Source organism: Kogia breviceps, chromosome 2, assembly GCF_026419965.1.
Source record: "Kogia breviceps isolate mKogBre1 chromosome 2, mKogBre1 haplotype 1, whole genome shotgun sequence".
In the NCBI taxonomy this organism is placed as follows: domain Eukaryota; kingdom Metazoa; phylum Chordata; class Mammalia; order Artiodactyla; family Physeteridae; genus Kogia; species Kogia breviceps.
Window position 1 is genome coordinate 80,180,316 of NC_081311.1, and position 25,910 is coordinate 80,206,225.

The window sequence follows — 25,910 nt, forward strand, 5'->3', positions numbered from 1 at the left end:
GAAAAGATAATTTTTAAAAAGTGGCAGCAGATACAGTGCAGCTAAGTAGTTTTATATATAAATTGTTACCCCTCCTCTTCACTCCAACCCCATCAAAAATCTGGAAGTAAATTCAGAAGGATAATGGCCTAACACTAAATCATTCAAATTCAGCCTTTTTCACCTAAAAGTCACAAAATTTTAAATCTGTCCATCAATTAATTTAATCTTTTAATCTTTGATTGGATGCCAGACATTGTGAATTTTGCCTGGTTGGGTGCTGGATATTTCTATAGTTCTATAAATCTTCCTGGGCTTTTTCTTAGTATGTATTTAAGTTACTTGGAAACAGTTTGATCTTATCAGATCTTGATTTTAAAATTTGTTAGGCAGGTCAGGAGCTTAGACAAGGGCTAATTATTCTCCACTACTAAGACAAGACCTTCCTGAGTACACTACCCAATGTCCCATAAATTATGAGTCTTTCTAGACCGGCTGGCGGGAACAAACGCTTTTTTTTTTTGGCTCCATGTGAACACCAGGCACTGTTTCCTCTAATCCTTTCTGATGGTTCTTTCCATGGCCTTGGTTGGTTTCCTCACATGCATGTGCTGATAAATCCTGTGCTGAATTCTTGAAGGGGGGACCCTTTGCCCATCTCCAGAGTTCTCTTTCTCTGCAGCCTTCTCCTCCCTGGTAGTCTGTTTTATGAATTCTGGCTACTTTGGCCTCTCTGGACTCTTACCCCTGCTTCTTCAAAGGAGTCTTATGGCTTTTGCCTCAGTTCGTCTTATTGTTCCATGGCCTGATAATGCTCAAGGCAGTAAACTGGGGCAATTGTAGGACTCACCTCATTTGTTTTGTTTTTAGAAGAATCTGTCCTTTTTTGCATGATGTTCAGTGACTTGAAAACCATGGTTTAAAGAGTTTTATTTGTTTTTTGTTTTAGGCTGGTTAGGGAGTCTGGTTGCTTGTTAACTCCATTTTGGCTGAAGGAGGAGACTAATCATTTCTTTAAAAGAAAATATCTCACACATTTAAGAAAAAAAATCAATATGTCAGGATTCCAGAAACACAGAAATGGTGCATCAAAATTTATGCCTAGTGTCTGGTGAACAAATGATCAGTTTAGTTCACTGTATTCATGGGATTTGGGCTGATAATATTTAAGTTTGTGAATTAGACAGAAGGTCAGGTTGTCATTAAGAGTTTCATTCTTACTCCAATAAAGATGTTAAAAAAAAGAGTTTCATTCCTTTGTCAATCTGATTTTTCCTCTGCTTACTTGTACCTTCTTTTACATTATCTCACTGAGACTGTGGAAGCATTTTGGTTAGTGTCATAAATGTTACTTTAAGATTTCATGCTGGGTTTCCCTGGTGGCGCAGTGGTTGAGAGTCCGCCTGCCGATGCAGGGGACACGGGTTCGTGCCCCGGTCCGGGAAGATCCCACATGTTGCGGAGTGGCTGGGCCCGTGAGCCATGGCCGCTGGGCCTGCGCGTCCGGAGCCTGTGCTCCGCAACGGGAGAGGCCACAGCAGTACCACAAAAGGAAAAAAAAAAAAAAACATTTCATGCTGAGTATAGTTAATAGAAGGTTTGCATTTTTTGGTAATATTTGAATAGTTATATTACTTGAGGATGCTATAAAACTTAGGTTTGGGGGAACCTTTGGGAAAAAGTGAGTCACTTGTAGATACTGAGTACAATTTATACCTTTTTCTAACGTTAAGCCTTAAAATTTTTGAATGAAATTCTTACAAAATGTCTTGGTATTTCATATTGTCTAAAAGATTGTTTTAAACTTAATTTAACCCTATTCTTGATGATAGTGACTGTATTATTGATAAACCTTAGTGCCCCCTTAAATCTGAGGTATAAAATAGAGTAAATACAGTAGTATTTATATGTTGTATTCTCTGGTTAACCAAATATAATATTTTAACCTTGTGGAAGAAGCATAATTACTTCTTCTTTTTAAAAAAAAAATATTTATTTATTTATTTATTTATTTATTTTTGGCTGTGTTGGGTTTTCGTTTCCATGCGAGGGCTTTCTCTAGCTGCAGCGAGCGGGGGCCACTCTTCATCGCGGTGCGTGGGCCTCTCACTGTCACAGCCTCTCTTGTTGCGGAGCACAGGCTCCAGATGTGCAGGCTCAGTAGTTGTGGCTCACGGGCTCAGTTGCTCCACGGCATGTGGGATCTTCCCACACCAGGGCTTGAACCAGTGTCCCCTGCATTGGCAGGCAGATTCTCAACCACTGCGCCACCAGAGGACCCCATTACTTCTTTTTGAAAACCATGGAAATGACAAGAGCCAGTTATGCAGAAAATAGGGAAATTTTGGCAAAGTTAAAATAAAAACCAAGTTGAGGTGAAAATGTATATCACTTACAATTAAATCACTTAATATTTAGTTGAAATAATAGGCCATAGTCACATTGTATTTTTAAAGATATGCTTTAAAGATATGCTTATCATAAAAGTACAAACAGATGAAAACCAGTGAAATAAATGTAAAGAAATTTCTCTATCAGATCAGTTTATCACATTGCATCTTAAGATGATTTTACAGTGTACTTGGAGAGCAGGCAGTGTTAGGCCTTATAGAATTGATGGAGATTTACTTAAAATATAGGATGGATTTCATTTCCTTAGAGTCTAAGTTAATTTTTTTAAAATAAATTTATTTATTTTTGGCTGTGTTGGGTCTTTGTTGCTGTGCGTGGGCTTTCTCTAGTTGGAGCGAGCGGGGGCTCCTCTTCATTGCGGTGCGCGGGGGCTTCTCTTGTTGCAGAGCACCGGCTCTAGGCACAGGGGCTTCAGAAGTTGCAGCACATGGGCTCAGTAGGTGTGGCTCTCAGGCTCTAGGGTGTGGGCTCAGTAGTTGTGGCTTGTGGGCTCTAGAGCGCAGGCTCAGCAGTTGTGGCTCATGGGCTTAGTTGTTCTGAGGCATGTGGGATCTTCCCGGACCAAGGCTTGGATTCTTAACCACTGCACCACCTGGGAAGTCCGGTGAGTTAATTTCTTTTTTTTTTTTAGAAAGAAAAGTACAGTGGTGGCAAGAAATCTCATAACTGACATCCTTTAAGTAAATATTAAATACTAATGTTTAATATTAATAACTTCATAATAAAAATAAACATTTTATTTGGTTTCTGGTTATAAAAAACTCATTATAGGAAATATGGAAAAAATAGAAAAGTAGACAGGAAAAAGATTACCCATAATTCAGTCATTGCAGAGATAACTGCTGTTAACATTTATTATATCCTTTTACGTCTTTACCTCTGTGTGTGTGTGTGTGTGTGTGTGTGTGTGTGTACTTAGAATAGTTGTTAATAATAATTTTTCTTTTAACCATTTTTAACATTGGCTCCTAAATGGGTAGATCAGTTTAATTTATATATTAGTTATAGATAAATTTTAAAATGTTGATAGGTTGTTACTACCTGATAGGCATCATGGAATAACATTGAGTAGAAATCTGGGTTTAAGCTCTTTTCCTGCCTCTGATTACTTGTGAGCTTAAAACCACTTAAAGTTCTGTCTCTGTTTGTAAAATAAATTACCAGTGGGCAATAATAGTACCTTTCCTATTGCCTACAGAGGTTTTGTTTTTGTTTTTTTGGATAGAAATGAATGTGCCTTGTTTTTCTCTTTCTGACTTAGGACTTCACTCTGTATGACAGTCTCTAGGTCCATCCACATCTCTACAAATGACCCAAAACAAATATTGTATATTAATGCATATATGTGGAACCTAGAAAAATGGTACAGATGAGCTGGTTTGCAAGGCAGAAATAAGAGACACAGATGTGTAGAACAAATGTATTGACAACAAGGGGAGAAAGTGCCGTGGGGTGTGGTGGTGGTGAGATGAACTGGGAGATTGGGATTGACATGGATACACTGATGTGTATAAAGTAGAGAACTAATGAGAACCTGCTGGATAAATAATAAATAAATTAAATTAAATTAAAATTTAAAAAATGACTGTATTACCCCCAAAAAACCCAAAACAAGAACAGCAACAAAAAAGAAATGAATGTGCCTTGAAAGATGTGGTATCAAATGTATTATTTTGTAATAATATTAAATAATATCTAAGGTAGTAAATATTTCCATGTCTGGCTAAATCTGATTAATTTCAAAACTTTCTTGTTCTCTTCCTTTCTCCCATTTTAATTAGGTAACCTTTATGAAAAGCCATTCTGCAGTAGAAATTCTTAGACTTTTTTGGGTCTGTTGAAAGCACAAGCTTTATTGTATTTGTACATATAATCTCTAAAAATTCTGTCTTTAATTGCTGGGTCTTCAGAGACCTACAGAAACACTTTTATGACTTCCAGGGTGACTATGCCTGTATATAAAGTAGTCTTCATCCATTGTTCACAGCACCTTGCTTCACCTACTTGTGCTTCCAAAGTCTGACACACCCATGGGTCTAATTTTTGTATTAACTACATTTACAAACTGTTATCCCAAAGTCTACCAAACAGAAGGTTGCCTTTAGCTGGTTGTGTTCTCTGGAGTAATCTAGAGGAAAGTATTACCTTCTGTGAATTAGAGGCAGCAGTGAGGGATAAAATCAGTGAAGTGCTAAAGTAAGGTCTTGGGTTTACTAGACCATGTAAAAAACTTCGTCTGTTGAGGACATGAGTAGGTAAAGTCAAGTCTGTAAACAGTTTCATATGATGTCGCAATGTTAAGGGCCGACCATTATTAGGCACGATTATGCTTTACATAGTGATTGTGTTTTTGATGATTTAAATTCCTCCAAATATGCCACTAAATTCTAGTATTTCAGTATTTGTCTTTATTCCATACTAGATTTCCCCCCTTTCCTGAATCATGGTATATATCCCTAGGCCAATATTTTACCCCAAATAGGAAAGTTTTAAAGACCATTTTGGTGCCCGAAAATTATTCCATTATTGATAATATTGATACCTAACAGGATTAGTAATACATTACTTTCTCTTCATTTGTCTATCTCTAATATTTCTAGCATTTCTCCTTGGTCTTTTAAATGGTATAAAGAATAGATTTTTGTTGGGTATTACCCAGCCTCCCTAGAGTTGCCGACCACTGAGTTAAATAATAACTCCTGCTCAGCTGGCGGCATGCTGTGTAGAGTTGCCTTGGTGAGTAGTAGTGTGATGGCAAGCCATCTCTTCAGTCTGTAGAGTCTTTGACTTTTTATTTTGGGCTCACGTTTGAAACCACTTTGTTTTTTTGTTTTTATGTCTTAACATATAAACTAACAACTAGAAGTTACTCAGGGCTTTTTGTAACTTAGTTTGAACTTTGAGAGGTTGTAACTGTCCTCCTTGAGGTGCTTTCCCAATATCCTTGAAGTAAATTTCGTGTTTGCCAAAGAGCCGGATTTTAGTAGTCATCCTTCATGTGGCAACAGCAGACCACTTTCCCTTAATGGACTGTCAGTGTAGATGCCCTGCCCTTCACTGGCCAAGGACTGAGCATGTAATTCAAGTTACACTTACTAGATATGTTAAAAAGAATAAGAAAATGGAAATTACATAATATTAAAATCTTTTCTTTAATTAACAGATCAAGTAAGAATAGTATAAACGTCAGATTTGGTGGGCTTGTCAGTGTTTTTAACCCTGTTATGTGACTGTCTAAGAGCTCATGATTGAAGTAAGAGAGTGTGTCAGGAGTCCTCAAGGCACCCTCCCCCCTCCAGGTATGGTAATTGGCTGAGAGAACTCACAGGACTCCGTATATAGGTAGGTGCACTTAGGCTGTGATTTTTTACAACAAAAAGAATACCAAGCGTAATCAGCAAAAGGAAAATATGCTTGGGGTGAAGTCTTGGGGAAACCAGGTGCATACTTCCAGAGTCTTTGCTCAGTAGTCACACAAGGCATGCTTAATTCTTCTAGAAATGAATTGTGACAACATTTCGCAACTGTTGCCAACAGGAAAGCTTGTTAGAGACACAGCACCCAGGGTTTTTACTGGGGGCTTAGTCACATAGAAGCCCCACACCGGGCACATACCCAAATTCTCAACTCTGGGAGTCAAAGCGGATGTTCAGCATAAACTGTATTATTTGTATATACAGTTTAGGCTCAGTGAGCCACTCTTATCAATTAATTGTGGGAACCCTCCCGAAATTCAAGTTCCCATAACTTCCCAGATGCCATCCAAGGGCCAACCTTGCAAGTAGGCCAAAAATAGCAGTCAGGCCTGCTGTGTTAACTCTTTTCTGTAGAGAAGTCTTAGCTTTCACTTTTCTTAGTTTTTACTTTTTGCATTGATAGTTTAATCTCAGATTCTGATTTCTTTGCTAGAACATTCTTAAGTCACTTTTCTATATTATATTATTTATTTTTATTTTTAAATTTTTTGGCTGCGCCACGTGGCATATAGAATCTTAGTTCCCTGACCAGGATCGAACCCACACCCCCTGCATTGGAAGTGTGGAGTCTTAACCTCTGGACTGCCAGGGAAGTCCCGATATTATATTATTTTAAATGAGTCTGCTTTCATTGCATTATTTCATTCTGTGTTTATGTTATCTATTTTTTTTCATAATCACCATCCTGGCATCTCTCAAGTCTTTAAATGGTAGCCATAATTCCCGAAATTGCTTTTACTTTGGCCATTCCTACCATAATACCCGATACTATATTGGTCAGGAAACCAAGCAGAGAGTCTGTTAGTTGCTGAATATATCTATTACAAGTTCCTAGAGAAGTAACTTCTAGGTCATTGGTTTTCAAACTGTGGGGTGCATCAGAGCTCTCTGGAAGACTTGTTAAAACACAGATTGCTGATTCCTTCCCTCAGAGTTTATAATTCAGGATGCCCAGAGTGGGGCCTGAGAATTTGAATTTCTAGCAAGTTCCCAGGTGACGTTGATGCCGTTGTTCCTGGGGACACACTTTAAAAACCTCTTTTCTAGTTTATAACATAATCCACAAATTCATGTAAACAAGCATAGTGTAATCTGTAGCATTTACATGTGTGATACCTAACACAATATGCTGAAAGTGAGTGAACAGGTGATGGCACTATTGTCAACTCCTGTGTGTTCTACACCTGCTACGTTTCTCTCAGGACGTTCATAGGACACACAGGCTCATGTATATCAACATAAGAAATGGTATTAGGAAAGCCTACTTTATTATCTTTTTAAATAATTAATTAATTAAATTTGTTTTGGCTGCGTTGGGTCTTCGTTGCTGCATGTGGGCTTTCTCTAGTTTTGGCGAGTGGGGGCTACTCTTTGTTGTGGTGCGTGGGCTTTTCATTGTGGTGGCTTCTGTTGTTGCGGAGCACGGGCTCTAGGCATGCGGCCTTCAGTAGTTGTGGCTCATGGGCTCGGTAGTTGTGGTTTTCAGGCTCCGGAGCACAGGCTCAGTAGTTGTGGTGCATGGGCTTAGTTGCTCCGCGGCATGTGGGATCTTCCCAGACCAGGGCACGAACCCGTGTCCCCTGGATTGGCAGGCAGATTCTTAACCACTGCGCCACCAAGGAAGTCCATCTTTTTAAGGGAAAGAAAAGATTTCTTATGTTTTGTGTGCTCAGTGAATCTTCACCACACCACTTGGAATTTCTCATGTCACTGGGGTAATCACAGTCCAGTGGATTCTCTCTTTAATATTTTCTTGGGGAAAATGGATTAGCAAGGGAAATGCTAGAATTTAAGGTCTTTATTGGCCTTTCTTTCCAGCTGGGACTGCTTTATGGAAGGGAATGCCATTGAAATATGTTCCATGACTTCAGTGGAGTCAGAGAATCATAAGTTAGCAGAGTTTTTTATAGCTGGTGGCAAGGTGGACATGGTCATCATAAAAGATGTCAAGGTGGGTTTGATAATGAAATTCTGAGAATGTTCTGATCTACCTGGGATCCCTAGGTTGATAAGCAACCTAGTAACTCTCTTGGTATAGTTTTTTAAAAAATCCAGGTTTAATAATGAAAATCTGATGTAAGCTATCCTGTTATAGTGCCTTGAGATTGAGTCTGTTGAAAGAAGGCAAGAGCCTCAGAGCCCATTGGAAAAAGGCAAGATCGAGTACCCTGGAGGGCCTGTTGTATATCCCTGTATGTAGTGTGACCCCCTCCTACCTGCCTTTACTAATGATACCTTGTGTTCATTTACTTTAAGTAGCTGTGCTGTGGGGAAGGGGAAGTACTCAGTTCTTAAAATGTGGGAGGAACTATTGGATATTGGCTCTAGTGTAATGATAATTTCTGGTGACCCAGAAGACTACCAGTGTGACCCAGCAGTAAGACTAGGTGCATGTGGAGAGTCAGGAGATAGAGTTTGGACCTAAGTATATATCTCTACACCTATTTCTCTACACCTAGAGAAAATTGTTTCTCTAGGTGCTAAGTGAATAGATATCCTCAGCAACTAACAGAATCTCCGTTTAGCGTGATAGAGTCTGGCAGAAGTAGCCAACCAAGTAAAGCCATTTGATGCCGCCATTAAAAACTTGAAAGATGCTGGGATGATGATCAGGAAAAAAACCCAAAACAAAACAAATCCCTAAAATATTCACACATTAAATATAAGATATTTAAAGAGTCTCACTTATGTTAATATCACTGTTTATCTTGTGTTGTAGACTAATAACCTGTAATAAAAGAATTCTTTTGATGAGATGTATTGGAAAGTTCTTTCCAGTTTTAGTGATAGTTTTAATACGAATTGAGACTCCATAGGAGGCAAGGACCATATATTATTATGATTTCATTCTTTAAATTTACTGTTTTCCTAGAGCAGTTTCAAGTATCTAACTTTGTATTATAATGAAATATATATACTATGGTTAACAAGAACTTAGATAAATTATTCAGTAAGTATTCAGTTCAGTAGAAAAGAATAGTTAGTAGATTAATAGACTAGGAGTTAATTTTTTCGTATTGTGATCTTTCAGAATTGTGGATCAAATTAGTTTTGTGGTTTCTGAGATTTTAATTTTAAAGGCTTTGGCAACTCCCCAGCTCCAATCATGCTAGCTGGAATATACAGTATTAAATGTGTCCAATTAAGCGTTCTCAGTGTCACAGACCTTGAAGAATTACTTTAAAAAAATTCTTTTTGACAACATGGCTGAACTTGGAGGGCATTATGCTAAATCAGATAAACCAGACAAAGACAAATACTGCATATTATCACTTATATTATCACTTATAAAAAAACAAGTAAGTGAATAAATAAATAGATTAATTTGAACTTGTAGGGGGAAAATTCTTTTACCTTTAAACATTGATTTGGTTTTGTTTGCTCATTTTCTTCAACTAGATAATGACTTTTTGAAGACAGGAGAACTATTTTGTTTTGTTTTGTTTTATTTTTGCGGTATGTGGGCTCACTGTTGCGGCCTCTCCTGTTGCGGAGCACAGGCTCCGGACGTGCAGGCTAAGTGGCCATGGCTCACGGGCCCAGCCTCTCCGCGGCATATGGGATCCTCCTGGACCGGGGCACGAACCTGCGTCCCCTGCATCAGCAGGCGGACTCTCCACCACTGTGCCACCAGGGAAGCCCCTGTTTTGTTTTTTTGTATATTCTGGGCACCTAGCCAGGAACTGCCTACTGGCAGTCCAGTTTTGATTTGGTTTGATTGATTGATTCATTCATTCACTTAGTATTTTATTGAGCAGTTATTATTCCTGCCTTTTTTTTTTTTTTCTTTTGGGCTGTGCCTCCAGGCTTGCAGGAACTTAGCTCCCCGACCAGGGATCAAACTGGGGCCCTGACAGTGAAAGCGCCGAGTCCTAACTGTTGGACTGCCAGGGAATTCCCTATTCCTGCTTTCTTCCTGGTTAATGCTGTTTTTTTCTTCTGATTTGGTAAGATACTTCTAAGTTTTGAAAAATATGAGTGGAAAAAGGAGAAAAGTCTGTTGAAAACAGAAACTTTTCTAAGTATAAATATATTTTTAATAAGCTGATAGGAGTGTAGGGCCAGACCTATATAGTAAAGGCTTATAAGTTGATTTTTAAAAATTGAGAACCAGAGGTTGTTTTTTTACTGCTGCCTTCTGATGCTACTAATGTTGTAATAGTGACCTGATGACCTTGAATAGCTTTTAAAAAAATCTGGTTTTTCCATGGGAAGGGTAACCAAAATGTATAGAATAATGGTTTCCTCTGTGGAGGAAGCAGGGTCAGTGGTGTTGGGAGTTTTACAGTTGGCAGTAATCTCAAGAATGCTTTATTATGATGTTTCTTTCACATCTTAAACATTCATTACAAATATTTCTGTATTAAATAATAAAGTTTAAATTGCCATAAGAAATCTGTTCTTTTACTTTGTAGGTCCATATTTCATTATTCCTTATTGATCTTCTAGGATTTTGTATATTGTGACAATTTAGCTTAAAATTTTAAACTGGAATTGGTTTAATATCTGTATGAATAGGATCTAAGTCCTGAATATCCCAGGACATTGGGGATGTTCAGTAAATGTTTGTAGAATTGCAATTACATTTTATGTCTTCTTAGATACGTTTCTGATGGGTTATAATTAAGGCTCTTTTGGTTACAGGTAATAGAAACCACCTCAGATTATTGAAAGCAGAAAAGAGAATTTACTTTATGGATACTGAATACCCACGAGCAGAAAGTCTAGTCAGGTTTGAGGAGAGATTTAAGTTTTGGAAAGCTAACAGGAACAAGGCTAGTGGTTCTCTCAGTCTCTCAAAGGATACAGTCTCACATGTGTCCCCTTTTTTCTCTGCATGTCTGTTTGTTCTTTTCTTTTTATCGCTCTTTCTCTCGTTACAGACTGGTTTTCTCTCCTCACTACGCATGCCAGAAAATGGCTAACACAGGCTGTATCACCTTGCTCTACTAACAATTTGATTAGCATTTCAGCTTTGAATTTTTAGGAGATTTCAGCTTTGAATTTTTAGGAGAGAGAATCGCTTTGGCACAGTTTGGATCAGATAGATGGCTGGCAATCTGTATAGTCTACTTCTTGTCAGCAAAGTGTATTGCCGGAACATAGCTCTTTGTTAAGAGAAATAATCTAGTGGTGGGTGCTTGTCACAACTTTATGAAACTGGGTGGACTTTTTTTCACTGTAAAAATTTGGTCATCTGAGAAGTTATAAAGTGCATTTTAGATTTATCAGCATATGACATTTTATGTGTAACAAGGTCACAACTTTATTATATGTTTATATTATATAATTTGTTTATGATATATATAAATACATATTATATGTTTATTATATTACTGTTATCAACCCCGCTTTACAAATGTGAAGCTAGGCTCAGAGAAGTTAAAGACCGTGTCCCAAAGGTCACCTAGCTAGTACATTACAGACGTGGAGTTTGAACCCAGATACACTGATTCCAGAGCTCATGCTTTTGAATTCTCAATATATAAGATGCCTCCCAATATAAGGTGTTTTTGAAATATAAATAATTTTTACCTTAAGAGAAATCTCATTTAGCAGGGCTTAACTAATGCCTGACTTTTTCCGTTCAATAAATGATTCCTGAATTCCTCCTATATGTAGGTGCAATTCTAAGACCAGGACATCCAAAGATAAATAAGATGCTATTTCTGCCTTAAGTTGCTCAATCCAGGAGAGAAGACAGATACAAATCACTGAAATGCAGTGTGAAACTTTCACCTTTACAGAATGATTGTATCCATTTGGGACAAGCAAAGCCAGTATATAGCATGGCAATGAGTATTGTAGCATTGGTTACCAAAGGGGTTAATACATGAGGGCTCTGAAATTGGAGTGAATTCTGTGACTTAGAATATTTATTACTTACATACTCCATGGGTCAATTTCTTTTGGTCACTAGACAAAGAATGGATAAATTTTCAAATGATTGGAGGTTACTGTTTCCTTTTGATGCCCTCTTTCAAGGTCATATTCTTTTTTTTTCTTTTTGGCAGCATGGCTTGTGAAAGCATGGAGCCCCAACCACTGGACTGCCAGGGAATTCCCAAGGTCACATTCTTGAGAATATAAAACTGAACAAAAGCTTGGTTGGTGGACCACACAGCCATCAAGGTGGAAAATAGCCATAGCTCCATTAGTGGTATAAGGGGTCCAGATCTCTGTGTGAGGCCTAGTCCTCTGGCCACCGGAGGAAATATACATAGGTGGAGTCCTGTGAGCTACAGAGAGATTGGTAGTGCAAAGCTGTGTCTTGCTCATGGGCAATGCAGCAGGAGCAGAGGGAGCAGGTTGTAGAACAGGACTTTTACGTTTCTTAGGTGTTGGTCTGTCGTTTCCCAGCTGCTTGAAAGAAATGGAGAAAATCAGTATGAGATTGAACCAAATATAAAATTGCCAATATTTGACCTTTTTTTGATTTATGAAAAATAGCAATTTCATGTGGTTTAATCTAATGTTTGCCGAGTGTTTACTCAGGACCTGTCAGTCTTCTAAAGATTCTAAATATGCTACCTAATTTAATTTAAAACTTGCAAGCACCCTCCAAGATCAGTCTACAGAGAAGCCAAAAACCAAACTGGTGGGGTGACATACCCAAAGACAGATAGTTATTAAGTACATGAATTGCAGTCTCTCTGGTTCCGAAGCCAGAGAATGTGCAAATTTGCCAGGATCTCAATCTGTACATTGAGCAGTTCAAGTAGACAACAACCATTCTGAAATCATGTAACAAATAGGAGATGGCTTGTATCCGGAGAGCCAGTGAGCTAAGACCCAAACCGCAAGTCCACATGGCCAGATATAAATCATAATAATGCCAGTTTATGGTTTTTCTTTGTGCTTCTGATGTTTGAACTGGCTGCACCACTAATTTCCAGATTATTAAAGTTTAAATATTATAAATAAGCAAGGTATGTTCTGAGAATGATGTTACGCTAATGCAGATTCATTTGAATAAGGGTTTTTTCCTAAAAAAAAAAATTTATTTATTTATTTAGTTTTGGCTGTGTTGGGTCTTCGTTGCTGCGTGAGGGTTTTCTCTAGTTGCAGCGAGCGGGGGGTACTCTTCATTGCGGTGCGCGGGCTTCTCATTGCAGTGGCTTCTCTTGTTGTGGAGCATGGGCTCTAGGCGCGCGGGCTTCAGTAGTTATGGCGCACAGGCTTCAATAGTTGTGGCGCACAGGTTTAGTTGCTCAGTGGCATGTGGAATCTTCCCGGACCAGGGCTCGAACCCGGGTCCCCTGCATTGGCAGGCAGGTTCTTAACCACTGCGCCACCAGGGAAGTCCCTTGAATAAGGTTTTCTGATCTCACTGGCAAGATTACAAATAAGTTTAACCTCTTCTGAGGGCAAAATAAATTGTCTACCTTTGTGTTAAAAGTGCCTTTGCTTTTTTGGCACATAGAATAATGTTTTAAATACAGGAGGCACTTAATAAATGTCTTTCCCAATATACTTCTCTCTTACCTCTTTGCTGATGATGAACATTCTCGTTAAAGTGTCTTTTGTGAGTTATTTAAGTTTCCAGGAATATGCAGACACTCCTCTGTTAATATCTGTGAATATGTAGGTATCTCTCTGGTTAATAGATATGGGTCTAAAATTTACTTATAAATAATTTGTAGTTCCATCCCCCAAAGTGACTTAAATTTAAGGACGAAAACTAAGAAATATATGTACCATCCAGAGAAGATTTTTGTGTTTGGGGGAAAGGGTTGATTTTTTTTTTTAATATGCAAGAACTTTTATAATCCAGTTTTAAAAAAATTAGTAACTCAGACAGGTAAAGAACATAAATAAGCAATTCATAGAAAAAATATGCACATGCCCAATAAATATACACTATTTAAAGATTATTTTCATGTAATTTCAAATTTACAGTACAAAGAATTGATATAATCTATATATGTATACAGATATGTGTACCCGTTCTTATTATCTTCAGACTCTTTGAGAGCAAGCTGAAGACATCATGTCCTGTCATCCCTAAATACTCCAGAATGTAATCCCCAACTAAAGGACACTGTTCTACCTATTCTGCATTCACCTGTCTAGATCAGGAAATCAGCATTGGTATGATACTACTATCCTGTTCTCAGGCCCCTTTTAATTTTCACCAACTCTCCCAATGTCTGTTTTTCCTTTCTGACCTATGCTCAATCCAGAAATACACGTCGCATTTGATTATCATGTCTCTTCAGACTGCTTCTGTTTGAAACTCAGTTTTCCCTATATTTCATGTCCTTTAGAATTTTAAGGAATACGGACCTTACATTCTGTAGATCTAATTTTTCTCATTGTCAAAGTTATTCTTGCCAGGTATACCACAAAAACGACGTGCTTTTGTCCTCAGTGCATCACTTCATTCCACCACTGATAATTGAATAGTATTCCAGGAATATGCCAGTAGCCTGTTCTTCATCAAACCTTCACTCATCAGTTTAGGATGTATTGAGAACTCTGAAATCAGTCATCTTCATGATGGTTGCTGAACGATGATTCTCTGTTTCCATCATTCCTGCTATATTTATTAACATTTTACTGTAAGGAAGAACTTTCTTCCTTCTGCATTTTCCTTTTTCTGCATTTATTTATTTATTCATCATTCATTCATGTGTTTGTCAATATGGACTCAGGGATGCGAGTTTTACTGAATGGGTTAAAATTTATTATATAAATTATATAATTTATTATATAAATTACAGTAGAATACACACATCTTGAGTCATTCAGTTTTGACATACACATACATCCCTAACAGGATAACAGGACAACCAATATTTTTTTTGATGCTCAAACTTTCCCCCCGTTTGGCCAGTAGTAGCCCTTCAAGGTGGCTCCTGTGTCCCTTTGAAGTGTCTGCATTATTTTTTGAGCATTTCCTTACTTTCTGGCACAAGATACTTTACATTTTTCTTGTACTTTCCCTGCCCAACTTTGAAATTAGCCATTTCTCCAAGGATTCCTGGTTCCTTTTAATGTAGGATGGGTTTTAGAAATCAGGATATATGCCATTGATATGCTTTTTGGTTTTTTTTGTTTTTCAACTTCTGACATTTTCATTTAACACATTGATTCTGATTCCATGACAGAGGAGTCAAATGCCGCCAGGGAAGTGGTAGAGTGGCTCTTGATTCCCACTTGGGGAGCCTAAAAATCAAAGAAGTAAGAGTAGTCAGAGTTGAGCTGTCAGTTGTTCTTAGTGGATAGAGTTAGGAAAATATATGGATGTATATATGCACACACAGACATACAAATATATATGCATATACACATATACATCTATAACTATGTGTTCATTTTTCTGTGTGTGTATATATAATATGTGTATATATATATAATATCTATGTTGTATATATGTAATACAACCATGAATTCATATTTCTAATTCCATTCCAATACCTTAGACTTCTTTTTAGCCTTGCCTCTTCCTTTTAAATTTCTTTGTCAGTGAGAAAAATGGCCCCAACTATCCTCAGTATATTTACTTACTTGATCATTCAGTTTACTTACTTGGCCACTGTAACAAATCTTCCAACCCTGCTGCTCATTTCCTCTGTCCCTACTTAGCTCCCAGAATGTTCTCAGCCACAGAGCCTGCCTGTGCTTCCACGTGGCTCCCCGAGCCTCCTCCTCACCACCTTGTATACTCAGCATCTGTCCCTTACCTCCTGTCTCCAGTACTGACCCCTCACTACCCCATGTCCTTAAAGCGACATGAAAAGGAGGTGAGGGAATGGCTCCAGAGAAGATTTTAAAGTTAGATTGCACAGTTTTCTTTATTTCCTCAATGTACTCGTTTTTTGGTATGTCCTAAAAAATTACATGTTTTAGTTTTAAGCTTAGTTTTAAAATGATGTACCCTTTGGTATATAGATGCGTTTTTCATTCACTCATCTGTTGGAATTATCTGCATTGTTGTTTTGATGCCTCCTTGGGGTTGTCATAAATGAAAAGATCGTTTTCATAGATTTATTGTCACACTGTGTGTTTAAATACATTTATTTAGTGAGGATTTTAGCATCAAATTTGATATCTTGCGTTCTGATTCTCTTGGCTGCATTGGCACTGCCTTAGTAACCAATTTGAATGCTTACTGTTTTTAAAAACCTACCTCAATAAAATGTCATCTAGCATGTTTTGGCTGTTTAAAAAATAGATCTTGAATAACTGAATATTTCTTAGTTAGTGTCAACATCAGCCATTTGAAGCATTGATTCAACTGTTATCTTTCTGAAACTTGTATATTTGGTGTACTGTAGCCCAAGGCAGATTAGAGATTACTGTTGACTCACTTGAGTACTTATATATTTCCATGGCATTTTGGCTTCTTTTTTTTTTTTTAATTTTTTTTTCATTTTGGCTTCTTGAAGGATTATTATCCACCAATATCTAATTTAAAAATTGCTTAGGCTTTTAGTGTTTCCATGGAATTCAATGGTTTTTAGGTGCCAGTTAGGACATTTGGTAGACTGACTAGAAAAATAAATCTTTAAGCAATGCTGGGATAAGTATGAGGTAATTGTTGCCGTGACAACTGGAAAACTGTTATGTTTGTTAAACAAAGGGATGGTAATATAGTAGTTTAATTTCTTTTTTGGCATGGAGGTGCCATATAAAAACATTTTATTTTAGCCTCTGAGATGGTCTGTATTTTTGACCAGAATCAGAAAAGCAGAACAAAAAGAGAAGGTAAGAGTTTTGTTTTATTTTTTTTCCCCTGGTGATACACATGTACATACACCTAACAGGTTCGGTGTTGGTCCAGTGAATCTTGGTAAACCTGCTGGCATGATTCTTTGTATATCTCTGCACTGGATCAAAGTACAGTAGCCTCAGAATAGGTGTGTATAGTCTTGATTTTGTCTTTCTGCCACACTGAAAGACTGTGATAGACTTCATGGAGCATCCCCACAAACACTTTACTGCTCTTGCTACTGCAATTCAACTTGAATACTTTATTTCTGAACTGAAAAGGGGGATAATATTTTAAACACCCCTCCCCCCATATACACAGTTATACTGGCATCTGTTCTTTTTATGTGGGATCTCTTTGGTGTAGGACTCAAATTTTTTTTAAACTCATAATTGTACCCCGGATTATTGAGTAATAATAACAGCCTTTATTTGGTATTGTATGCTGGGGTCTGTTCTAATAAGCACTTTACATGTAGCAAGCATTTCAGTCTTCATCCCTGTGAGATAGTCCCTATTTATTATATCTAGAGGCAAGATCATCTGGCTCCTAAGTGGTAGATTTGAACCTAAGCATCTAATTCAAGAGCCTGTGCTCTGTATTATACTGTATTATACTGACTCTCATTAATAGAGTCATTCCAAGTGCACTGGAGAATATAGACAAGTATTAATACGAACGTTCAAAATAACCCATAATCCCAGTCACTACAGATTATAATACTTTGAGTATTATAATTGAGTTGATAATTGTGGGAGTCACATTATGAGTATATAGGGGAGTTACTGTACCGTTCTGTCTTCTTTTTTATAAGTTTGAAATGTTCCTTAGTATACATTTTAAAAAGCAAAGGCTACATGCCAATTGTAAAAAACAAAAGAACCTTTTTGTTTAAGAAAAAAGGAAGACATACTTTGGATAAAATGTTTTTATATACATACCCCTCCTTTCCACTCCCTTTCTCATAGATTAATCCCTCTTTAACAGTTGTTTTTATCTTTAATATGTGTGTTTTTTCTATATGCATAGTATAATGTATATATTTTTATTTCTGCATTTCTAGAAGTAGAAAAAGTATAATACTTTAAAGACATATACATAGTACCAATTATCCTGTATTATGTTCTCATTAGATTTAATGCTAAAAAATATTGTATTCTGAGGAGTATCGACATTAGTTGAAAAAGTGAGAAAAGTGGTTTAACTTTCTCTTTACACTGACTTATGGTGAGCAATCATTTAAAATGAGGTTTTGCCTTTCCCATTTTAAAAAGGAAAAAAGGAGGAGGTGCCAAATCTGAATTTACATTGGTTTAATGACTTATTTGCCCACACTCAGTGTTTCATAATAGTAATTGTGAATAGTTAAATACTTCTGGCATCATAACTGAGTACTTTCTAATACTGGCTCCATTTTCCTGTAGTGGAAACTGAAGTTTAGGGAGGTTCAGTAGCCTATAAAGACTCATGTAGTTAGCATAAAGAATAGAGCTGGAGTTAGGACCTTGTCTTTTGCTTTCAAAAACTGTGCTATATTAGTCTCACATTACACTAATGATAGAGTGATAATTTATGGTCTGCTAAAATTACATACACAAATATGACCATGTAGGTTGTGAGTTTCATTTGTTTTTCTGTAGAAATTCATACTTTGGTTAGCATAGTTTCACTTCTAGACAATTACATGTCTCAGAGTATCCTATTCTGACCGTCTTTGTAATAACCTTAGTCCTTTGACATAGGCATGTTAAACAAATGTATACAGAATTCAGATTATTTTATTCATCTAATGATGAGAAATTAGGGACAGAAAAGTAACTTACCTAAGATGATACAAAAAAAAAATACAGGCAGAAATTAAGATCAGAACATAGACCTTTGCTTTTCCTATGCTCTTTTTGAGAAATGAACCCTGGTCTAACAATGTATTTAGCAGGTTTTTGTTAGACTTTGGCTTCCCTTTGCAAGTATTTTTGTAACAGACATTTTCTTTATATACCTTGCTGATTCCTTTTCATGTGTTCTAGCTTGAAGGAAGGAAAATATTACCCTTCAAAAATAATAATTTGCCCTCATGATATATGAGCTAATTATTACTCTTTTCTGTCAACATGGATTTTCACGTTAATAAGGATGTAGGATGGGCTTAGTTTTTGGGGAAAAGTTCCCGTTCTCAAATTCAAGATGAATAAGTCTGTTCATTAAGCATGTTTATAGTTTGCTGGGGTTGGAATGTTGCCAGTGTTTGATATTGAATATTAATGAAAAGAGTACATAAATGGGTTTCTGTATACTAGTAGTCTAAAAATATTACTATCCTATTCCCCCTTCCCCTTTTTGGTTCAAAATTCTCTATAATAAAAGTACCTAAAAAGCTTATCACTTCTTAAATATTTATTTGTTCCTGAGTAGGCAGAAACATGCACTTTTAGATGATCTCTTTTTCTCTTCTACATTTCAGAATTTCTGGTTCTACATTTCAGAATTTTACTGGCTAATAAGGCAGGAAGTGTTAATGGGAGAGGTTGCAAGTTGTGGAGAGTAATGAACCTTATGGTCATGAAGAGTGCCCCTCCGTTTGGGCTTGTCTAGCAGTAACACAATACCAATTGAACCACAAAGTGGATTGATATCTTTTGGAAATTTTCCTAAAATTTCTGGGTGAAGTGCTGTGAGTCCCTTTCATATTCTTGCTAAAATAAAGCCACTAGCTTGTCTAGAATTTATTCAAAATTTTGACCTGGGAAGATGATATTTTAAGAGGGCTAATCTGTAAAGTAGAAATGCATTTATTAACTTCAGGTGCAAGAGCAGTACAGAGTTATCAAATCATAGTTAATTAATGATATCAACAGATTTTAAAAGTAATAATGCAGAAATGATTATCTTCCTATGAGGGTACACTTCTGTTATGGCATAAATAAATTGAAATATAGGCATTTTCCTAAATAGATTTAAGAAATCATATACTTGATATGTTTTGAGGGTTTTTTTTTAAAAAAATACTGTTCATGAAATACATAGAATGTGAGGCAAATGGCCATTAAGGAGGGTGACCTGATATTTCTAGTTGTAGCACCCTTGTTTTGGTTTGTGGTATCTCCCCACCTTTTAAAAAGTTATTAAAATTGTTTGATATATTTATGGTCACTTTCGTTATAGCATTAGAATTTTTTTTTGAGATAAATCTCTTCTAGGTGTATTAGCCACAACTGTTAGGGATGAATTTATTTTAAGATCCAAATGAAATTGATATATTCATTATTTATTGCTGTATAACAGCATTTTTCCACCTTATGGTCTGTGGAATTTCTGCAGGATGTTAATAGATGTTAATTTAAGAAAGGTTCTTTGGGGGCTTCCCTGGTGGTGCAGGGGTTAGGAGTCTACCTGCTGATGCAAGGGACACGGGTTTGATCCCTGGTCCGGGAGGATTCCACACGCCATGGAGCAACTAAGCCTGTGCTCCACAACTACTGAGCCTGTGCTCTAGGGCCTGCGAGCCACAACTGCTGAAGCCCATGTGCCTAGAGCCCGTGCTCCGCAACAGAAGAAGCCATCGCAGTGAGAGGCCCACGCACCATAGCGAAGAGTAGCCCCCGCTAGCTACAACTAGAGAATGCCTGTGTGCAGCAACAAAGACCCAATGCAGCCATAAATAAATAAATAAATAAATAAATAAATAAAATCTGTTAAAAAATTTTAAAAAATAAAAAAGGTTCTTTGGACAAATAGATTGGGAAATGATAAGGCAGAGTAGGAATTCATTCAATGAACTGATTTTCCCAAATTCCCAACTTTTTTTCTGGTGGAGCATCTTGGAATATTAGTATTTCTTGTAAAACTCTTTGGGAAAAGTTACTTACATAATCTTTCTTTGGCTATAGAATTGATGAATATAAGTAGAACTCCTTAGAAATATAGATCCTGTGCAGAAAAGTACCTGATTATAAAAAGAGCAGCTAGATTAGGACTATTAAAAATTAAATCACAAGTGAGGAAACTTAAAATAATATTTTTTGTAGACAGGAAGTGAACAGTGAACTCATGCCAAAGCAGTTGAGACATTTTGGCTGATTTTTTACTTCAGATTTTTCAGACTGGATTTCTTCATGTAGTTTTCACCAGTAGTTTGAATGCATGTGGGTTTCCCCCACCCCTTTTATGCTGTTCTACCTTAGCATTGTCTAGATAGGGATATAACAAAGCTATTCTGAATTTGGGTGGCTGCCAAGATATAGCCTAAATATTAAAAGAAATTTTCTTGGACTGAGTTTTAAGGATCTGCCTTTTCTTTCAGTGGTCATTTAATTAAAAATTTTGAATAGGGCTTCCCTGGTGGCGCAGTGGTTGAGAGTCCGCCTGCCGATGCAGGGGACACGTGTTCGTGCCCCGGTCTGGGAAGATCCCACATGCCGCGCAGCGGTTGGGCCCGTGAGCCATGGCCACTGAGCCTGCGCGTCCGGAGCCTGTGCTCCGCAACGGGAGAGGCCACAACAGTGAGAGGCCTGCGTACCACAAAAAAAAAAAAAAAAAAAAAAAAAAGTTGAATGAATGGGTAGATGGAGGAGTGGATGGAATGATATACTTAGACCATCTGTATTTTATGTAGAGAAAAAAGATGCCTTTATCTTTTATAGATGTATGTTTTAGTACATTTAAATAGGCTTTATGAATGTATTTTACTTATTTTTAAGTTAGAGTATTTTATAGATTGTTTTTGTTAACAATACATGCTTTTATTACAACTTTTATAGCTGTAACAGGATTAGATCTGCCATTCAGAGGTCTGATTTTGAGAAAGAACTAGAAAGTTTAAATTAATTATATTTGTTTGCATTTTTAGGCCCTTGATGAACCTCCCTACTTGACAGTGGGCACTGATGTGAGTGCTAAATACAGAGGAGCCTTTTGTGAAGCCAAGATCAAGACAGCAAAAAGACTTGTCAAAGTCAAGGTACAGTATATGTAGATTTTCTAAATTATATGTTTAGTATTTGTTGCTTAGACTTTTACTGGTAAGTATATTTAAGAATATTTTTCTTCTGCAAGATGAGTTTTTAGTTTCTAGGAGTAATGATTGTAAAAATACCTGAAAACAAAGCATTACTTGTGATTTTATTCCAATTGGAATGAAGTTAGATGATCACAGTTGGTATTTTGAATGCCATTTCGCTACAGACTTGGTATTGTTTGTATTGTTAGCCTTTCAGAGCTGGAAAGGACCTTAGAAGTCATGTAGTTTAATTCATTAATTTTTTTATAAGAAAAATGAGGCTCAGTACAGGGTTAGTGATTTCTCCAAGGCCATTATGGCAAATTAGTGGCAGAGTGGGAATTACCATAGTACATCATTTTTAAGACTCGCCCCCCATTTTAACCATGAAATTGAGATGTGATTTATAATTGATGATGGTAGATCTAGTTGTTGGTTCCTTATCCTCTACTTTTCTTGAAAAATCTTCCTAATAATAGTTAATTATTTATTGAGTGGCAAATGGCAGGAGGGAAGGAGGATGGGGATATGAGAATAACCCAATCTCTATTTTCAAGGGGTTTATAATCCATATTAGCAGATACCCCGTAAAATACTGGTTTGAACATCACTGGTTAAACAGGCCGTAGAGATTTTGTACCTCGGGAGCGTGTCAGAGTCTTTTCTGGAGCTTCTTCCATGCTTATATGCTTAGGTTCCTTCCTTATGCATGGATATGTTGAAAAAAGCTTCCAGGGTGATTCTAATTTACACTGCCAGTTAAGAACCATTGTGATAAGGCCTTTAAATTAACCATAAGCCTGTAGGATGCTGTTCTTAGCCCCCCACCCGATCTTTAGTTTTCACATGCTTGGTGTGCATGAGCTCTTATAGTGGCCTTTCCTGTTCCTGACTTCATATAGCGGTGTTCCCTGAGCACTCATTTTTTGCCATTACTATCTTAGAGATGAAGAGAAAGCTTTTTATCAGTTTTCTCACTCTTTCAGACAGAGCTACTGCTATCATGTGTAACACCTTAACATGAGTTAGACAGAAATCTCTCCCTGCTGGTAGAGACCCTCCTTAGCAGAACTTGGCCTACAGATAACATTTTTGTGCTGGTTAGAAATGGTGTTCCTTTGGGCAGGAGCAGTCTTACTCTAGGACCAATGCTTCACTGGATTTTAGCTGTGATTTATAATCTCAGCTGGGTGTCTCTGTAATGAATGAACCAGCAAAATGACACATAGCAGTCCTGCCATTTCTTGCTGTCATTGAAAGGAAGAAAGCAGTCTATACTGCTTCTGCTGATGGCACAGAGTGCCAGCCTGTGCCTTGTGCCTTATAAGTAGTGGCTATCTAAAATTTGTTGTTAGTTTTTTGGGCTGCTCTAAAAATCTGTTTATAATTCAAAGCTAATGATTTTCTCAACAGATACGGTTGTATATTTCTATATCAATTTAATTAGTTTATAATTCAGAGTTAATACATTTTTCTGGGTAAGAAGAACAATACTTCTTCCCCATCAGTTTTCATTTATTGAGCATTTACTCCATGCCAAGCACTATATCAGGTATTGAAACTCTAATATTAAGACTTGATCTCCATTCTTAAATGGGTTATAGCCTAGTGAATGGCACAGATATCTAAACATATAATTTAAATAAAGTGTAGTAGAGTGTTGTGTGAGACAGAAATACCTGGGATGCTGTGAGTACAGGACATCTCCTTTCATAGCTGGTTTGTGACCCTGTTACCTAAATTGATTACCACACATATCAGATAAGACCACATTAATGGTTCAATCCTTGTAAGAACTCTTGCTTTGTATAAGGAAAACAACCTTTTCTATACTGAGTACTGGAAGCTGTTTTGTTTTTTACCAACTAATTAAATATTTAAACTTGATCCCTTTATTTTAACTTACCTCACATCTGGTTTCCCATTCTCTGATTTCTATACTGACACAGAGGGAGAGTACAGTAAAGTTCTGGATCTAGTTGGCCTGAGTTTGCATCTCAGCTCTACCATGGTACTAGTTCTGTGATCTTGGACCAGTTACTTACACTTTCTGTTCCTTAGTTTTCTTATCAACAAAATGGGAATAAACATACCTACCTAATATGGTTGTTGTGAAGATTATATGTTTGATGGTTGAGCCTGATACTTGGCTGTCAGTAAGTGTTTTTTGCTACTGCTTATTATTAAGCGAGGCCTTCACAAAATGGTAGAGTACCTAATAGCCTAAGATCGCCACCTCTTTTTTCCTCATTTTTAGGAAAAGAAATTATACAATTAAACTCACAACTAATAATATTGAATAAAATATGATATGTAAATCATCAAGTAAATTAGTCTGGGAAGTTGTCTGTTAAATAATAAATTTTTCAGTTAATCTGCTTAGGGATTGAGATATTGTATAAGCTAGGCAGCCGTTTGTTTAGATTAGTCATAATAAAAATGAATTCATGCATTAACGAGCTTGTGTTGCTTTTTTTTCTTTTTTGGTGGCTAATTAAATTTATAATCTTCAGGTAACATTTAGACATGATTCTTCAACAGTGGAAGTTCAGGATGACCACATAAAGGGCCCACTAAAGGTAATTCATTTATTGATTCATTATTACTTCTAATGCTTCAGTGGGAAACTGTAATTATCTCAGTCTTTTAAAAACTTGATTGGTTACTCTGTTATTGAGTTGATAAATATGTAATTCTCTCTAAATAGACTAATAGAAAAAAAGTAGATTTAGTGTTCAATAAAACCTATATGACAGTAAAACCTGTGTTCAGAAGTGAAATGAACATCAAGGAAAAACTGATTGCTTTTTATTTACTCATCTGTTTTGGCCTCACCATGTTTCATTTATTAAAAGGGTACAATTTCCAGGGCTTCCCTGGTGGCACAGTGGTTGAGAGTCCGCCTGCCGATGCAGGGGACACGGTTTCGTGCCCCAGTCCGGGAAGATCCCACATGCTGCGGAGCGGCTGGGCCCGTGAGCCATGGCCGCTGAGCCTGCGCGTCCGGAGCCTGTGCTCCGCAACGGGAGAGGCCACAACAGTGAGAGGCCTGCGTACTGCAAAAAAATTAAAAAAAATTAAAAAAAATTAAAAGGGTACAATTTCCAGAAATAATAGGTGGTGAACTAGGGATCAAGTGATGTAAGTTCCATGATGATGTGAAAATTGAGAAAACAAAACAAATCCTCAGAGCTTTTAATTCTTTGAAGCAACTACTGGCATATGAAATTGTTAAAGGATCATCTGGCAGTCATAAGTGATAAATATGTTTATATATACAGATAGTTTCATTTCTTTGCATTAGTTTTTCTTCATTGGCCAGTGGAATTAGTCTGCTTTACTTTCCACTAGTGAGCAAGCTAAAGGGAATGTGCAGGTAGTCACTGTGTGCTGTTTGGTCCTTTAGAATGTCTGAAATGGACATTGGCCTAGCTGGGTGAATGTTAAGAAATGCTAACAGAATTGAAGAGACATTTGTAGATGCAAGAAAAATCCTTTCCTGATGAAGCTGTACTTTTCAGAGAACTAGATAGATAGATAGATGTGTGTATCTGCCAGTTTTTGTTGGTAGTTTATTTAAAAACTTTTAATTGGATCCCCAGGGCATTAGTACCTTGCATATATAGTAGGCACTATGGAGGACTAAAACTTGTTTTTTTAATCTTGCCTTGTGAAAATTATTTTCCACCCTTTCTGTTTTATAGGTGCCATTTTTTTCAAATTTATTTATTTTATTTTTGGCTGCGTTGGGTCTTCGTTGCTGCATGCAGGCTTTCTCTAGTTGCAGCGAGTGGGGGCTGCTCCTCATTGCAGTGCGTGGGCTTCTCGTTGCGGTGGCTTCTTTTGTTGCGGAGCACGGGCTCTAGGCATGCGGGCTTCAGTAGTTGTGGCTCATGAGCTCTAGAGCGCGGGCTCAGTAGTTGTGGCGCCCGGGCTTAGTTGCTCTGCGGCATGTGGGATTTTCCCGGACCTGTGTCCCCTGCATTGGCAGGCAGATTCTTGACCACTGCGCCACCAGGGAAGTACCTGTAGGTGCCATCTTTAATTTTACGTACACATGTGTATCACTTGTAGGTACAAAAGGACAAAAACATGCACATGTATAATTTGATGTTAACTGCCATTTATTTAGCACTTATTAGTATGTGCTAGTGCTGTGCTAAGTCCTCTGCACATATTATCTTATGTAATCTTCATAATAGCTCTCTACAGAAGAGGAAACTGTGAAGGGAGGTGGGAGGTAAAGTGCTCTGGCTAAAGTCTTACAGCCAGTGGTGGCAGACCAAGTTCTCATGGATGCACAGCCTGTCACTGAAGCACTGTGCCCCCTGGA

General features: G+C 37.3%; 1 protein-coding gene across 6 annotated transcripts in view; it reads left to right on the top strand.

Moving 5' to 3' along the window:
• ARID4B (AT-rich interaction domain 4B) overlaps window positions 1-25,910 on the top strand; it is a 130,128-nt gene that overhangs the window by 27,846 nt on the left and 76,372 nt on the right. For all 6 annotated transcript variants that reach the window (XM_059054609.2, XM_067025689.1, XM_067025690.1 and 3 more), the window contains exons 3-4: window positions 21,428-21,538; window positions 24,091-24,156. In XM_059054609.2, the coding sequence (XP_058910592.1) occupies window positions 21,428-21,538; window positions 24,091-24,156 (177 nt within the window). The remainder of the gene's footprint in view (window positions 1-21,427; window positions 21,539-24,090; window positions 24,157-25,910) is intronic.